At 43.9% G+C, this 18,125-nt stretch overlaps 2 protein-coding genes across 3 annotated transcripts; one reads left to right on the top strand and one right to left on the bottom strand.

Moving 5' to 3' along the window:
* Nucleotides 1-11,683: 11,683 nt before the first annotated feature.
* Nucleotides 11,684-13,625, top strand: LOC136478096 (transcription factor JUNGBRUNNEN 1-like). Its single transcript, XM_066476434.1, has 3 exons — nucleotides 11,684-12,028; nucleotides 12,257-12,576; nucleotides 12,835-13,625. Exons 1-3 carry the CDS (start codon nucleotides 11,779-11,781, stop codon nucleotides 13,366-13,368), a joined length of 1,104 nt encoding a protein of 367 aa, XP_066332531.1. The 5' UTR covers nucleotides 11,684-11,778; the 3' UTR covers nucleotides 13,369-13,625.
* A 1,392-nt stretch (nucleotides 13,626-15,017) lies between these two features.
* Nucleotides 15,018-17,757, bottom strand: LOC136478084 (protein JASON-like). Of its 2 annotated transcripts, XR_010764177.1 has the most exons (8): nucleotides 17,516-17,757; nucleotides 17,313-17,379; nucleotides 17,076-17,164; nucleotides 16,330-16,544; nucleotides 15,693-16,161; nucleotides 15,531-15,619; nucleotides 15,365-15,447; nucleotides 15,157-15,267 (listed from the first exon to the last, which is right to left on the bottom strand). XR_010764177.1 is itself a non-coding variant. In XM_066476420.1 (7 exons), exons 1-7 carry the CDS (start codon nucleotides 17,630-17,632, stop codon nucleotides 15,168-15,170), a joined length of 1,302 nt encoding a protein of 433 aa, XP_066332517.1. In that variant the 5' UTR covers nucleotides 17,633-17,757; the 3' UTR covers nucleotides 15,018-15,167. The 2 variants fall into 2 exon arrangements, 1 of the variants encoding a protein (XP_066332517.1); XM_066476420.1 differs by having other exon boundaries at nucleotides 15,018-15,267; nucleotides 15,531-16,161.
* Between the last annotated feature and the right edge of the window lie 368 nt (nucleotides 17,758-18,125).

The raw sequence follows: 18,125 nt of genomic DNA, 5'->3' as shown, positions 1-18,125 counted from the left end.
GTTGGTGGACGGAGGTGTTTCTATCAATCTTATGCCTCATGCCACTTTTCATAAGCTCGGCAAAGGACCAAGAGATCTGATGGAGACTGACATGATGCTTAAAGACTTTGGAGGTAATACGTCTAAGACCCGGGGGGCAATAAACGTCGAACTAACAATCGGAAGCAAGACTCTGCTCACCACATTCTTCGTCATCAATGGAAAAGGGTCATACAATTTGCTCCTTGGTCATGATTGGATTTATGCGAACTGTTGTATACCATCAACCATGCATTAGAGTTTGATTCAATGGCATGGGGATGATGTTGAACTAGTTCACGCTGATAAGTCTGTGAGCATCGCAACAACCGACCAAGTCTTGGGAACTAGGAGACTTTGAATGTTTTCTGGCAAGTCATGGGAAGGAGGCTTCGTTAAGATTAGCAATGAAAGCCAACAGCCGATGTAGGCGATTGGCTCTGAGAGATTGTTTTAGTAGAAAAATCATGGCTTCACATCGGCCATTGGATTAAAGGAAAAATAAGCATTGAGTCCTGTAGATGAGTTTAGGCCGACATATGTGGATGCTCAGTCAAATTGTAAGTGCGAATCAGAGTTAATAGATTTCTTAAAGAAGTTCTATTTCGCTTAATAGAATGCTTGACCTAGGTTGATTAACCGTTTAACCTTTGATATGAAAAGTTCTGCGAGACGTTATCCTAACATCTGGTCAACATTTGATAGCCAATTCGTTCTTGGCTCTAATAGCTGGTACCAGGAAGGGTATCGCCTCAAGTGCAAAAATGAACCCAAAGGGGTAAAAGCCGGTACGATGTGTATCACCTATAGAAGCAAAGCAAACACGAACAAAGTGATGTGTATGAAGCACGAAACAAAGGAAAATCACTTAAGATGAAGAAATTGTTTGCTAGACATCACCTATTACAAGCTACGGACCAGAAAAAACTTAGCCTACTATATCATCGGCCAGGGTGTTGAAGGCTACAGATTTGGCGGCGCTCATGAAGTCTTCAACCAAGCGCTCATGCTCCCTAGGGTACGTTGCGTCCGAAAAAACATGGGGAAGAAGCCGAAGATTATGACCAGAACAGCCTTGTGCAGCAGCCAGCGCCATGATGGCACCGTGACAAACGCCATGAAGGGCGATCTCCCTGACATGATTTGAGATGTCATGCAAACGAACCACCAGAACGGCGCCTCTAGCATTGACAAATCCCACCGCGTGATCCATAGCTGATCGAAGACTCTCCAACTGAGCGGTTAGATCTAAAAGATTCAAAGAAAGAGTGATCAGAAATCTTGAGGGCAAAACTAAGTTGAAAATAGATAAATTATGGCAGACATCTCACCCATGATTCTAGCTTTAGCCTTGGCCAACCTTTCTCCCACCAGGCCAACCTCGGGGGGTGATCAGCCTTCAATCATGGCCAAAACCGATTCTGCTAGGGAGAGGCAGTTAGCCAGATGTAGATCGTCATTGTTGATCTGCCTCCTCAAGTGATGAGGAAGCTAGCGGTGAATTGGTGCCAAAGATGACCCCGAAGGCTGGGCAAAGTTGGCCCTCTGATCCGAAATGCTAGGAGTACCCCAAGTTGCATCCTCTTGGCGATGAAGGCGTTGGCATGATGATGTAGATCTGTTGAGGGCTTCTTCAGCAGACCTCTTATTGTTCTCCATGATCTCAAACCTACGGGAAGCCAGGAACTATACTGAAGACGAAGAAGGTTTGAGATGAAATGGGTTATTTTTTTATCCACAGCCGTGGCCCATATATATATAGCCCGGGAAAGCGAGAAGGTAGACTCGCTAGGGATGTGAAATTGAAATCAGAAATGGAAACGGATCAACACTCCGGAAAATTTAGGGGACAGATAACGAGGAGATAACGGACTCAAACTTATTGCTTCCCCAAATTACAAAATATCGTGGGATGGATACAAAGAATTTACATTGACCAGGGGTTAATCCACCAGGGCTTCTTTGGATTGAAGGGAGTCTGGATCCCCATAAGACCGAAACTCATCGTGAACTAAGTCACATCGACCTGTTGATGAAATTGTGCCAGAGAAGAGGAAAGGTCGCCCGCCTAACATATGATCAGCAGATTTCTTGGTAAATTGAGGAACTATGGAAAAAAAACCTATGGCTTTCCCAGTGGGCGTTTGGAGGAGCAAACAAGGGGAAGGTGTCCACACATTTAGGCCCTCGCAAACACTAGAATAGCTTTGCGAGCATAGAGAGAAGACTCAGGTGACATCACAAGAATTCTTCTAACCGCAATGGTTTGTCTTCTTGCTCAACGAGGTGCTAGAATGAGCGATACAGTCACCCTTTGCACAAGAATTCTGCTAACCGCTTGAGATCTTCATAGCAAAAGGATAGACCATGGAGGGTCTAGCAGAGTTAGGAGCACTCGAGGAGGCAGATAGAAGAGAAACATGGCTGAATTGTTGAGTTGCCCCCGCTAGGGTCAGATAGGCATTTTATAGCCGATCGGAAAGATGAATCTAAGTGCTCGTGAAGCAATGATGCTCTCGTAAAAGTTTTTGATGCATGGGCTCATGAGCTGGCATAGATGGCGACAAACAGTAGACCCCAGATCAAGATTCTTTACCTATGACTGCAGACCTATCAGGGCACAGACGTGATAATTTAGGAATAAAATTACTTTTATCCCAAAATTGGGGGGCATGTGTTTACACCAAAATTTAGAAGAGTCACAGGGACTCGAAAGTTCCCAAGATCATGTCATTAAGGAATCAATTGCGTGCAGATCGAAACTAGCTGATTTAGATGCAAAACTAGAATCAGCTTTCTTCAGATAGCGCCAACGGATAACGATAAATGCTATGATCGGCGCCAAGACGAGGCATGTTGGACTCTACAAAAAGTGAAAAATTAGAGTCCAAGTTATCTTAAATTAGAAATGTTTTCTCTAGGGTAAAAATTATGATGAGTCGTGCTTAGACCGGAGTCATGCATAAGTCCTAGTTATAAATATCAAACTCCGGCTATTGTAAAAGAGACATAATCAATCCAATATACAAGTTATTTACTTTTTTGGCTCTGGCCACCCCTTAGGAGTAGGAGTAGAGTAGATCTCAGCGAGTTCTTCAGCAAGTATGACTGCATCGATCCGGTCGACCTCCACTGCTTGCCTGTAAGTACCGTCATGGCTTATACTTCTGTTTGTACGGCTGCATCGATCCGGTCGACCTCCACTGCGACTCTGGTATAAGCTAGTTATCGACTCTTATCTAGTTCAAGTAAGGCTGCATCGATCCGATCGACCTCTACTGCTCGAACTAGATTAAGGTCAAGTTATTGGCTCTATCTAAGGGTAGCATTCCTTCAGATAGATTCATTAAGTTACCGATATTGCTTATTGCTTCCATTATTTATTTGATTACAGCAATATCACTTCACCCGATTGGGATTGATCTAGATCGGCCTTATATCCTTTTTAACCCATCGTTTGTTAATATAAAACTGATCTAATCTATACTTTAAACAATGAGTTATGTTTTATCGGTTGTTTTACATCAATATTGATCGTGCATAACGTGCGGTTAAGGCGTGTTTGATCTTGAGTAGATCTATTGGTTAGTAAAAACTGTTCCATGGCCCGTTATCACGGCCTGTGTGATTCTGCCTCACACCCTACTGTTAGCACCATGGAGTAGGGATTATTATTTGGTAGATCTATTCTTAAGAGGACATGACCTTAACTGTGCGCTATGCTTGAATCGGCTGTTTTAGCCGATATCGAGCGCTTTCATGAACAGTTCGCATCACGAGATCATTGAAGTAGCGATAGGTTGAAAGATGTGTTAGCCCCATGATCTTATTATTGTATTACGGTCTGCATGATTCTGACTCATGCCCCACTGATATTAGTAATAAGTTAGGGTCATCGAGTCTATTGTTGTTTCTATGGCCTGCATGATTCTGCCTCATGCCCCACTAGTCATAGTGATAGATGAGATCTAATATGTTCATTAGATTTATTTCTATTAAATGGTTGAATGATGATGAACTTTTCTTTTATAAAGGAGTTCAGTTACTTGTAGTCATTAGCTTAGCATGAACTAATTACTGTTGATATCTTTGTGCTAGTGACCAGTATTTGTTTAAACAACAACATTCATAATGATAACCTATTCTTCTTACACAACCCTATGAGCTTTAACCAATTTATTCTTATGAATATGCTGGAATCGGCTATTTAGTCGATCTCCTTTCATATCGGCTCTCAGAGCCACACATTCGGGACTGTCTAGCAATACCGACATGTTCCGCCCTTAATTACTGATAAGCTTTCTCTCCTTCTCAATTGCATGGTCAAATTGACTGGCATATCTCGGGAAGAGTGCGCAGGATCGACCACCCTTACACTGAAGCTAGGCGGATCTCCAGCTCCATCGAGCGGACTCTTCCGGCTTGCTACGTGTGTCCTCGGCACGGGACAAAATTCTGTGTCGATAGTCCAGAACTCAGGAGTGGGGGCTTAGAGTCTAAGTTTAGACGGGGACCTAGACCCTTGATAGGAGAGTGGTGGGTTGGTCTTGCTTGTGCCTGGGGTACAAGCGGGGCGTGTGTTTTGAGGAACCTAGTTGAGATATATTGGTTCGCGAATCACCGTGTGATACGATACAACTTGGCTATGGTCTAGCACCGTAGTAAGAACTGAAATATGAAAGATGGTAAAATGGTTCTGATTGCTTACCACCTGCTTGAAAGTAGCATAGGTGCTTACATATAATGGTTAGTTAATGAACTAATGATGACTACTATTAAAATTGAATATAAGGACGCACGTTTAGTAATGTTTTTCCGCAGTGCAACAACCCACAAGCCAAATAAGCCTTACATATCCTTGAAGTCTTTTATTTTCCTCCTGTCGGGTAAGTCTTGCTGAGTACAATTGAGTACTCAGAGTTTTATTTCCCCTGTTGCAGGTGATCGAAGGATACGTAGAGCTGACCCTTGTGTGTGAAAATCTCCTGGTGGGCTCAGAGAGGATTCTTTTCACGCTACGATCGTAGTATTTATTTATAACCCTTACTAAAGTTTTTTATAAAAAATGTAAAATCTGTTAGCATCTCTTGTATATAATGTCCCCTATGTTAATGCTCCACCATGTCCTTAAGTTAATCATGCTTCCTCTATAACTCTGGTAATATTGTTATATTCTGTTGTTATAATAAATTGAGGTAATATTCTAGTACTGTAATAAGGTGATGTAAGAAATGATTTAAGAATGTTGTAAGCTATATTCTCTCATTTGTGATCCTGATAGAAAAATGTGGATTTTTTAGTTCTCCCTTGGGGTGTGCTTGACGGAACTGCGTAGTTTAGTGTCCTCTCTTGGGTACTTAGTGTCTAATGGAAGACAAGTACTCCTGGGAGGCATTAGATTAGGCGATTCTGCCACACGACGGTTGTCCACATCACCCACGGGAGATAGAGGCGGCCATCCTCCTTGCTCGTGCACAGGAGAATCTTGTGCCCACCACCGTTGATCCCACGCGAAGCACCCCTGACACCGACACTAACTCGGATCACCCAGCGGAAGAAGGAGGCGCAACGGAGGACGACTCGATAGTCGGCACACCTCCCGACGGCAGTAGCTCTGACACCCCAGAACACCTCGGGGACGGCGCTCCTCCCACACACCGGCTACAACCTCGGAGTAATCGCGCACCCCCGCAAGATGCAGCCCAATTCGACACCACCTCCTGCATCAGCTACGATAACTCACCACACTCCTACAAGGGTGCCTGCTCCACCGGTGAGCTACAACACTAGAGCAGCCTCACACATCGACAACACCCCCGATCAGGCTATCCTCACATAGCTCCGTTTGGCAGCCATGAATGAACGAGAACTTTAGATCATCTCCACCACCATTGAAGTCCAGGCAATAGCTTCAGCTTGGTCGCTCCAACACGCCATTGTTCGCTACAACGACCGCTACTACATACCGGCAACTTCGCCCCTGCTGCAGGACCTGCTGGAATCAATAGGGACGACAACTCCCCATCTACTAGCACTCGGCCTCCACATAGCAACGTCTACACCAACAACATAGGCCTTCCCCTCGAGCATCCTGTTACTAGAAGATTGGCCGCAACGCATACTTCCATCAGCAACGGTCGTCTTCTTCGACAGCAACGACCAGCAATTCCTCTCCATCGACGACATCTACATCAGTAGGCAACACACTAATGGCCACCCACTGATCTCCCCAGCAAACTATGACACCGGTGACCTCCTCTTCGGCACCCTGCAAAACTTTACCACAACACCGCCAACCATAGTCGCGACAACATTATGCAGATGCATCATAGGACAAGTTGATGCAGGGCAGGTATACTCGTTTCCACGACCTCCATGGGTCATGCAGATGCTACACTTCTCAGGAACCCTCCACGGCGCCACCCTCGTTGCAGCACGCCACGCCCATGAGCCTACGATGGGCTCGGGAACCTACAGCTACTACGTCTCTGGCTGCTTCGGCTCCTGCCACTACTGCTTCATCTTATCTGACTTCGACATCAGCGCAGAGCCATTTAATGACACTCCAGGGCATCTCATTATCCAGATCGAGGAGATACCTTGGGGCAGCAGGCTTCCGGGCAACAATGTCAACTACTAGGCAATGATTCAGCGCGAGGACGTGCTGATCGGAGAGGGGGGAGTGATGTAACACGTCGGATGAGAGGTCCCATACCACGGCCCAGGAGGGGGGGCCTAGGAACGGCGGCGGCGCCTCCACATCTCCCTTCCCCCTAGAAGGAATTAGAAAAATAAAATAGGAATAAGAAGTAAATTAGGAGACTAGAGTTTGGTTTGTTTAGGAAAGGGGAATCCAATCTATAAGGATATCTTTCTTAGTTGCTTGGAACACAAGTCCTATAAGGACTATAAATATAGGGATGCTCATCAAATCACTCAAATATAAATTTCAAATATTACTAGACACATGAAGGTACAATGGTGGATGAAAATCGACACACCCAAAATAAATTCTTTCAACTATTTTGGAGCACTTGAATTGTAGTCCGAGTAAGTTCGTGATCCACCATGATCCAAAACCTCTGAATAGTCCAGAAGTGCCTGCTACTTGGTAAAAGGAAATAAAATTGCTTCAAACATGACAATCTTTTTTCCACTTAGAAATTGGAATCCATCTCTAATACGTTTGTCGGAATTGCTCGTGTGGAAGTAGGTGTAATTGTAGATCTTCCTGGATAGACAAGACAACTGAAGAGTATGAAGCATTTAAGTTAACTTGAGTCCTAAGAATGCGTTTTTTAGCAGCCAAGTTGGCCGGAATTGCAACTTCCTAAATACTATCATACTCTTTTGCTTATATCTTAAAAAGAACTAGAAATGGGAATGCGCCAACAAGAGTTTACACTTTGTTTATCGTTAGTCAAGTACGCACTAATGAACTCTTCTTTTTTAATTACTGCAGGATTTCATTCTTCACCTATTCTTCGTAGTGAATTAATGAGGCGGTGCGACAACCCTTCGTTGTATATATGATTCACAGTTACAACATATACAGAAATAAAATCAGTAATACTGTGATCGTTTGACAATTGTTAGAATCAAGTACAGCACAACATAAATCACAGGGTTAAAACAATAGGCTTCTGTCATCGAAAAATTAAATCACAGGGTTGAAATTAAATCAGTAGTTTCTTTTGTCCAGCGTGCCAACTTTCTCTTCAGAGTTCAGATGAAGAGGCTCCAATGTCCTCCTCTTGACTAGTGAGCCGTTCAAAGTCTCAGGCAGGTACCATTTTTTGTCGAAAGTTTCAAAGTAGCCGGATGAGGCTCCTGAAAACAGAAAGCTGAAAGATCCGATCTGAAGAAAGGCTTCGGTCAGTGCTGCTACTAGTAGCATTTTGCAGATAGGCGGCGTGATCACTGGCTGGGCTGGCTTGGACTGGCTGATGCTGGTTTACTGTGAGAGAAAAATACTGTTAATTAGTTGAATAAGTCTCACCTAAACCAACGAACGAACAGGGGACGAACAGGGGAGGGACATGAAACCGTGGAGCCATATAGCAGAAGCGCAGAGCTAGTACTAGTAGTGTTCATGGGAACGGTAGAGATTCCAAGTCCCTGCTTGGCTGCCCAATTGTCTTAAAGAAAAGGGTTGCCCATTCCAAGAAGCAAATGGATATTATCATGTAGCTGTCGGCTAGCTAGCTAGCATATAAGTCAATTAGACTTACCTTCCTTTGTTTGTTTTTAACAGCTCAATTTCATGTCTCACTTTCTATACTTTTCGCTGGTTTACTTCTTAACAAAGACTGTTTTACTGTACATTACTTTTTCTTTATAGAAGTAGTACTTTTGAAGGTGAATCTAATAATATATTGACATGCCACCTAATGTGACAGACCAAAAAAATTGATGTATACAATAATAGTAGATATGATAGCTTTTTTTTCTTTGAAAGATCAAAGCTTTGGAAGTTTGACCCCACATTTAGAATTACATTTGGTTTATGACTGAAGGCAGTACTTTACAATCCTGTTCTTTGAAGGCCATATGTTTGTTGATCATTGAGAATAGCATACAGCCATAAAAAGCTGATAGTAACATAATACTCAGAAGAGACGCGCAAGGCTATTGCCACATTTGAGAATTTGTTTGCTCACGTACAATGACTGTAGCAAGAACGTGAAACATATCGCAGTCAATAGAGATTCCATGGAAATATATGATGAAAATGTGAACAAGCTTGGGGCTGATACAGCTTCTGTTTACACTTTAGGCTAAGTAGCAATGCAAAACTTCTAGATATTTACTATGCTGGATGTTCAAAAGTCAATGACGAGATGCGGTGATTGAAGTTTATTTTTCTCAAATGCTCAGGAGACATCAATATTTTGTATTAATAAGAAGAAGAAATGTACACAGAATATAATAGGACACGCGATGTACACCTTTAAAGTTTAATTTATATAAGATGTAAATGAAATTTATGAGAATACTATTAAGATTTTGTTTTGAACGAAAATAAATCTAGTAAGATTTTTCTTACTTGACTTGTGTACTTTATTCTAAACGGCCATGAGAGAGAGAGATGAAACTCACTACTACAGTACAATACAAAGAACATGTGTGGATCAGAGCTCTGAATCCTCAACTGTAAGGAAAAAAAAAAAACTGATAAAATGCTGGTAGGTTGTGTTAAGGCCACGTTTAGATCCAAAAAAATTTTGGGTTTCGGTTACTGTAGTAATTTCGTTTGTATTTGGTAATTAGTGTCTAATTATGGACTAATTAGGTTCGAAAGTTTCGTCGCGCGATTTCTCACCCAACTGTGCAATTAGTTTTTTTTCGTCTACATTTAGTACTCCATGCATGTACCGCAAGATTCGATATGATGGATACTGCGCAAAAATTTTTAGGAACTAAAAAGGCCTAACTTTCATAATCCAGCAGTTTAGCTTCCAAGAAAAGAGTAGAAGACTAGCTAGCAGGGTTTCTGCAGCTGCGTGGCAGTCTTCTGCACGTGCATTGACAGCCCACTGCTGGGAGTAGACACAGGACAGAGCGGCGGCTGACCTTTTCCAGTGTGGGTCATAGAAGGTGAAGCTCTCGTTGTTTGGACACTTCAACCTTTTTCGAAGTTCTAACATTATTTTCGAATAACCTTGCTTGTCGTGCTCCTGATTCTCTTTTCGAATAACTATTCTTTTCTAACATTCTCTTTTCAAATTGGTCAGTGCTGTTTGTTTATTCGCAAAACAAAACAAAAAGAACGATTTTTTAAAAGAAAAATAGCGGCAAAGATATACATTAAAGACCGTGCAAATTTAAATAGGTTTTTTATCGGATGGATTAGATGTGTTGCAGATATCTTCATAAAAGCAAGGCTAATAATACAGCATTCAACTCACTGTATGAATCCTTACAACCCACTTATTAGCCAACTCGTATAGTAGTTAGTTTATTATAGCCCATCCCTTCCTCTCATAGGGTTTCTTGGTTCCTGTGCTTTAGCTGGCTGCAAACTTACAGCCCATATTTCTCATCTCTTCTCCTTTTCCCCCTACACCTCAGTATACAGCCTGCTAACAGTCTCCTATAATACTTGCTCCGAAATTAAAAACAGCTAGCCATATAATAGATGTCCATGATTTATCTCTATCACCATGCCTTAGATGTCATTCTCCGTTAAATGGATTTGATGGTTCTTTTTTTATGTCATTACTGGAGTACATCTCAAAAAACAGGAACCCCTCAAATAAAAAGTAGGGGCCTGACTTGAGAGCCATTGCTGAAAATGCTCTAAGGATTATAATAAAAATCTAGATTATAAATAGTAATGATTGTAGAATCTGGATTTTTATAAAAAGAAGTCTAGGTTGTTTGGATCTATGGAATATAGCTGGAGATTGTAGGTGGTTAAAGAAGTTCCACCCCCCATTACCTCCTAATAGTTGAGTGAACGTGAATAGATGGATTCTCGTAATATCCCCCGTTCTAAATTGTAAGTTGTCCTACCATTTTTAGGTATATAGTTTTTACTACACACCTAGAAGTATATATTATATCTAAATACATAGTAAAAGATATGTACGTAAAAAATGCTAGAATAACTTACAATTTGAAACAGCGGAAGTAATAGTGATCGAATTATAAGAATCTAACATTATAGTATGTTTATTTGGATCTTAATTCTCACAATTAATCTTTAGGAGATCAAACAGAACCCTAGTGTAATCCCCCCCTTCCGTTATGCACCTTCTAGAAGATGCGTGCGTGCTACCCGTACGTGTTATTGTGCTCTAACTAACTTCAACCATGACTTTCCGCACCAAAATGATTCTCTAATCGTGTCACAATGACTTGCAGCAATGTTGTGCTGATGTTTCTTTGTCCACATGTCAGTCTTGCAGCTTGTGATCAGATTCAGTTCAGTTTTAACTCGTTAAGCTGAATAAAAACAGTACGGACCATCCTTAACATTATATCGGTACACTAATCTCTCATGTTCAGCCTAACTTTGTACAGGACTAAAACACAAAGTCCCTTTGCGTTGTAATCTGTAAAACATTAATTAATTCGTTTTGCTTTCAAGAGGGGACCGAGTCAAAGTATGAGATCAGCCCATTGGATTTCTCAGCAAACCTTACACCCAGTGTTTGCATTGCATGGCTGCCCTTCCCAGGCGCCAAGTTGCACGTAGCTTTCGCACACAATGACACAAAACCAGAACCAGCATTCCATCTGCTCAGAAGAGGAAGAAACAAACCACAACCAACCTGTGCAAAGTAACAGAGACTATAGTAACAAAGTGTCAGAGCCTCTGAAGATATATTCGTCAAGATGGTAAGTCGTACAATTCAAACATAGTGACTTGGACCAAATAAATGACGCTCGCTCCTTTTAAGACCATGTCAACACCCTTTATATAAATACGGAGTATAAGACATGGGAGGAGCATGAGCAACCCGGGGCGGAGCTAGAGCTAATTCGAGAGAGGATGCGTAAACTTTTATCACAGGGGTGTAAATATGGTGAAAAATTAAACATTATTACTGTTTTTTCGTTTTCGTATGGGTGCAGGCGCACTCACAATTCTCTATATAGATCCGCCCATGTGAGCAACTACTGACTCCTCCTTATCTCCTTGAGTGGCCATCTAGAAGACTGCTAGCTGCATCAAGAAACATACATATATACAAGCATATATATCGGACATAGATACTCCTGGTGGAAAATATATTATACGTAGAAAGATTGATCATGGTTGCCAAGGAGTTTGGAAGAGAAGTAATAAGCATGGACAAGGTGAAGAGAGACGGAGAGGCGCTCATCGCCGCCGGAGCCGGAGACGAAGAGGAACATGACGTGGTGCTCCCGGGGTTCCGGTTCCACCCGACCGACGAGGAGCTCGTCACGTTCTACCTCCGCCGGAAGGTGGCGAGGAAGCCGCTCAGCATGGAGATCATCAAGGAGATGGACATCTACAAGCATGATCCATGGGACCTCCCTAGTAAGTGTTCTTGATTGCTCATGCATATATACATGCAAAATTTCATCTTTTTATTTTTTTATGTGAAGTCCAATTTAGATTCTTAGCACGCGATCCATCATATATCTCATACCGTAAATTAAATGATTAAGGAACCGGAGAGTAAATTGTACGGAGTATTGATGCATGTGTATGTAGAAATTAAATTGAGAGTGCTTTGTAAATGAACTGATCATTAATATTATGCAGAGGCGAGCACGGTTGGTGGAGAGAAGGAATGGTACTTCTTCTGCCTGAGAGGAAGGAAGTACCGGAACAGCATCAGGCCCAACAGGGTCACCGGCTCCGGCTTCTGGAAGGCCACCGGCATCGACCGGCCGATCTACCCTGCCGCCGCCGCTGGTAGTGCCGCCACCGCAAACCCCGGCGAGTCCATCGGGCTCAAGAAATCCCTCGTGTACTACCGCGGCAGCGCCGGCAAGGGCACCAAGACCGACTGGATGATGCACGAGTTCCGCCTCCCGCCGGCCGCCGCCGCCACCGACGCCTCCCCGAGCATGCAAGAAGCTGTAAGTGAAATCCATTCCACGGCTCCACTCTCATGTCATGTATACTCCATTTCCACCAATTCAATTCACACGGCATTTCCAATATGAATGCATCAATTGCAATTCCACCGAGACTGTGTTGATTTCCATGCGTCACGCGTGTGTGAAATCATATATAAGTCACGGTGCACTCCCACAAACAGATTATTATTCCGAAGCACGTACGTGAAAAAACGCAGCACTGTCAATTCTGACATGATATGGTGTCTGAAAACGCAGGAGGTGTGGACCATCTGCAGGATCTTCAAGAGGAACATCGCCTACAAGAGGCAGCCGCAGCAGCAGCCGGCGTGGAGGCAGCAGGCGGGTAGCAACGCTCCGCCGCCGATACTGGCGGAGTCCAGCTCCAACACGGGGAGCTTCGAGTCCGACGGCGGCGGGGACGAGTACATGAACTGCCTGCCGGTGCCAGACACCGCTCCGGGCCTGCACCGGCAGCATCGGATTGGCAGCATGCTGAACGGAGGAGGTGTCAGTGTCACTGGCAGCAGCAGCTTCTTCAGGGAGGGCGTGCACACCCAGCAGTTCCAGGGGCAGTGGCTGAACCGCTTCCCTGCGCCAGCAGCAATAGAGCAGAAACCGCAGCTCCTCGATTCGTCGGCGATGACCATTGCGTTCCATCAGAACGATCAGAGCGTCGCCGCCACCGCCGTGACGAATGATCAGTGCTACAAGGACGGGTACTGGGACGAGATTGCAAGGTTCATGGAGGTCAATGATCCAACAGTACTTTACGACTGTAGATACGCTTGATCAATAGGAAGTTCAGAGCTCAGAGTTCAGAATTTCAGAGTAGAGAGACCCAGGTACCAAGGGTGCATGAGAGACTGGCATGCAGGGCCTGCTCCTCCAGTGAGGCCACTAGTCAGTTAGATTTTGCCCGGCAATGTGCCCAAAACTCCCCACCCTTTTGTGTTCATTTTCCTGATCGGATGTATTCAGGACGTGTTGTGACCAATGTATGATTTGTGTGTGCACTGGCTACAGATTAGTACCAAAATAAACATATGTTTCAGCCACGAATCATGACTTTGACACATATTGAGCTCTCTGTGAAACCTTCTTTGTCACTAACGCAGCAAAGCAAGCAATAAGTGACAGTTTGTGACTTGGCTACGATTTTGGGCAAGCAATTGAAAGGCTACAGCTCAACCATTTTGCTCGTAAAAGTAGCACACCTGTATTATTATTTTCATATACTCCTAGTCACTTTCAGATATAAGTGAGCTGAAGATACAGACAACCTAGACATCCATGTTGTCACTCCTATATTGATCTCATGCCCACAAGTTACTCAAAGCTGCGCACGTGGGGCCTGTTTGGTTCACAGCGTGGCCTGGGGGTGCTCGCCCAGGCAGCTCGATCCGGCCGCCAGGCGCTCAAAATCGACGGCCTGGGGAGCTGCCTGGCCCAGGCGCCTTCACCAGGGTCAGAACCAAACAGGCCCGTGATGCATCAGCAATCGACCATTCATGCTTGCGTCCACAGTTTAGATATTCTGATGAGATACAGGTTTGTCATTTGCGGACAAATAAAACACCTGTGATTTGGATGGCATAAACAAAGGAGGAATCAGTTTCACCATTTCTTGTGCTGACCACCTACTTTGACTCTTGCACCCAAGCGAATGAATTGGTCCAAGCTGATTCAAATATTTCTTAACCACTTGAAGCATGAAAGCGGACACAAATTTACTTTTTTTTCATCCATCTCATCTGAACAAGTGAATACCTAGCTTACGTCACTAGCATGAATGGGTGTAGACACCATTCTGGAGGCTGAAGTGGTATCCTAGGCGACAAAACAACCGTCTTTGAATTCAACAGACAGTACCAGCAATAACGCATGCAGGAGACATTGAGCCAATTGAAGCATTTTGCCCATGGCAAATAACCATCAGGAGAGACTATAGTATTAATGTGTTTGGATAATCGAGAAGACATACAACCTGATTTCTTTTTAGTAAATCATACAACCTTATTTTACGCCCTCTCTAACCAAAGAAGCCAGATATTTTTGGTTTAGTGTTCAGAATACAAAGATAATAAAATGACCAAGGTAGAGGTGTTAGACCAGAACTACATAATCAATCCCAAGACTAGGGCAAAAAGGTATATTTTCAAGTGTAAAGGTGACAATCAAGAAACAATATTTTCCGCCAGACAGAGTTCACAAGAATTTGTTTGCAACTTGTCAAGGTAAACTGGAAATATGTGCTCATTTCCAGTATGTGGGCTAAGGTGCTGTGGGGGACAACTAGAATTGTAGAATGAAGCGTGCCTTTCAGTCAGGAACCCAATAAATAACAGATACCAGTGCAAGCAAAACTGAACAATAGAAGCTACCAACAATATTTGTGAACTGCAGCAGCAACAATATTAATGTTATTATATCTTAAACAATTGAGTTACGCACAAACTGAAACATCACATCCGGATGCTACCTACTAAAGGACAGAGGGAAATAGGACTGTGCAAATGCCATCAATCAGGAGGGTGATAGCAGAAAACCATTATACTGAAAGCTTCTGTGACTCATGGCAAGAAAAATTGTCATGCATAAGCAGTAGCATATAGACGATTAGATTCAGCCGTATCACTCTCCTCGCCTTCCACTCCCAAAAACTGAGATGTCTTTCCACTTGAACAGTTCCTGTTACAGCAGTTGGCGAAAAAAGTTATGACATTAGAGCTATACATAATTTGGTGATAATAAAATATAATGTAAAGTTCAAAAAAAACCTACAGACCTTTCAGAGAGCAACTTCTCTTCAGATAAAGCCTTCTCAAGCCTCTCCTCAAATGATGTTACATGCCAACTCACCTTCTGATCCTGCCCATATGATAAATTATTTTAGGTAAGTCCAATTTGCTTGAATGTAAATAGAAAGCAAGAGAAATAGAGGCAGACTTTACTTCTTTATACTTGTTTGTTGAATTGGGAATGCCATTTCCATCCCACCATTTAGAGGTAAAATTTTCTGGATCTTTATCTTTCCAGTGTGCTGCAACCATTCCAATAATAGGCCTATCATCATCTGAACTCTTAGCTGAATGAGATCCGTCTCCTGTCACAACCTCATCTCTGAATGCTTTCTTACGATTTGTAGGCTTCAACCATTGGGCTAAGCTTGGCAGCTCCACTTCTGAAGTGTTGCTCTTCAATAGCTTCTTTCTGGTGGCATGAATAGTTGCCTCAGTTTTTGGGGACTTCTCCATAGATGTTGTATTCATGCTCTCAATTATCTTATTAGAAGATGATACAGAACCCTCGGAGCTCTGGAAAAGAGAACATTCATCAGACATTGAAATTTCCATAGAGACCACATGGTCACTCTTTGCACACTTTGGATCCTCTAATTTTTCAGGGTGAATGAAATCTTCTTTTGAAACCCCACATTCTTCAAAATTCTCAGCAAGATCCAGAGCTTGTTGTTGTTTTACACCCTGCACACAAGCCTCAGTATTGTTCTCATTTGTCGACTCTTCCACATTATTTGCAAGGGAAGTAGCGGAAGTCTGCAACTCATCATTTGTTTTTGAAGAACTGCAATGATGACGCACAGACACCCAAAATGTTAAACTAGTTTAGGTACTACTTACTACAATAGAGAAACTGAGTTAGAGAGTAGCGTAGCATCTTCAGAAGCAGGAATGGTAAGTTTATTCTTCAGCCATCCTACTAGTAGTAGGAAAAGGAACAGAGTTTGCATACCTCATTGCATCTGGTACAGTGGAGCTCTGATGAGACCTTGAAGGAGTTTCACAGTTCTCAACCTTCGTCACTTCCATGATATGTAGATCATCAGACATAACAGGAAGACATCCTGAATGTGTTTCCTTCTGATGAACTGAATCTGCATCTTTGACCGCTCTTTGGATGTCATTTGTAGTTTGCAGCAATGCACCACAGCTTTTTTGGATATTGGCCTGTTATCATGGAGATAAATCAGTCTGCAGCACCCAAGACCATGTGGTGTATGCTATGAGCTAACAAATAGAACTCACTGTTATGCTGCTACTATTGCTTAACTAGACTGCACATAACAATATATATGAGAAAATGACATGGTTATCGTTGACTTCGAGAAACAGCTAGATTAAAAAAAACAGAAACGCATTGTGTATATAACACCAACTGGCTGCTGCATTGTCTCTTCATCAGCATGGCAGAATATAAATTAGCAGTCCGTGTAACACCACAAGCATTCCATGTGTGTAAACACTTTGAAGGAACATGTCACATATAATGAGGAATTGAAGCAACAAACGGAAGTTAACAGGACCCATAGTTAACCAAGGATTCTCTACTGCACATGCTGGTCTTAGTCAAGTAAACTCAGCTGAACTGAAACCATGAGATAGCAGCATCGATAACTAAGCGCATTGAGAAATGAACGACAATGACAAACGATAAAGGGGGTAAATCAGCGTCGATCCAGATTTTCAGAATGGCCGTACCTGGGGCTCAAGCTCCTGATCCATCCCCTTCCTCTCACCACTCTGCTCCGCCCACGAGCTCGCCGTCTGCGTCACCCTCGATCCCTCATCTGAACCAAAACAATACAAGCCAGCAACACCAATAAATAAACAAATAAATAATAAAAACACAAACAATCGCCGCCATTTAAACTCAACGATGAGCAAAGGACAGTACGGAACGACAGATAACAGATTGAAAAAAAAAATATCGGCCACCTTCTCGCTGGAACACGGCGGAGAGCGCGTTCCTCGACGGCGGCCTAGTCCTCCTGCCCGCGCCATCCTGACGAACAGCCACACAATCCGGCAGCGTTAACCAACCGCGGCTCACATTCCACCCCACTGACACACAAATCCGGACCTCGTCCACGGCGACGAAGGCGCGGTAGATTCCGCGAGCACGGCGCAAGTAGACCAACCTGGTGGCTCGTCGTCGTCGCGGGGCCCAGGGACGGATGCGCGAGCTGGCCGCCGGCGCCCTTCGCCTCGCCGTCGCCGCCGGACGCTCGGAAGCAGCCGAAGAGGCACCCCATCATCCCCCGCTCCTCCTCCGCCGCCGCCGCCGCCGCCGCGCGGCCTGGATTGCGCCCGCTTCGAGGAGGAGGAGCTGAGCCGCGCCTCGTGGCAGCAGGAGAGAGGAGGTTTTAGGGGGAGGAGGAAGCAGGTGGGAGGGGTTTGAAATTTAAAATGGAGGGGGGAGAAACGGGAGCGGAGGCGGAGGCCGAGGGAAGGAGAGTGGAGAGAAAAGGCAGCCAGGCAGAGCGGAGTCGGCGGAGTCGGGGTGGGAGGACGGCCCGACCCGAGTACACCGGGGCCATGTCGCGCTCTCTGCCTGCGCCGCATGCGTGACTTTTTTAAGAAAAATGGAAATTTGAAAAATCATTTTTATTAATTCAGTGGGAAGGCTGGAGGCTGGACGCCTGGGTGGGGCCCGCTGGGGTCTATTGGCTATTTTGACTTTCATTTCCGTCCATTGGAAGGGAAAAATTTTAGGAGGCCATAAAATGGTGCTGCTGGAAATGGAGTAAT

Source organism: Miscanthus floridulus, chromosome 1, assembly GCF_019320115.1.
Source record: "Miscanthus floridulus cultivar M001 chromosome 1, ASM1932011v1, whole genome shotgun sequence".
Taxonomy (NCBI): Eukaryota; Viridiplantae; Streptophyta; class Magnoliopsida; order Poales; family Poaceae; genus Miscanthus; species Miscanthus floridulus.
This window is presented reverse-complemented; position numbering and strand designations above follow the sequence as displayed.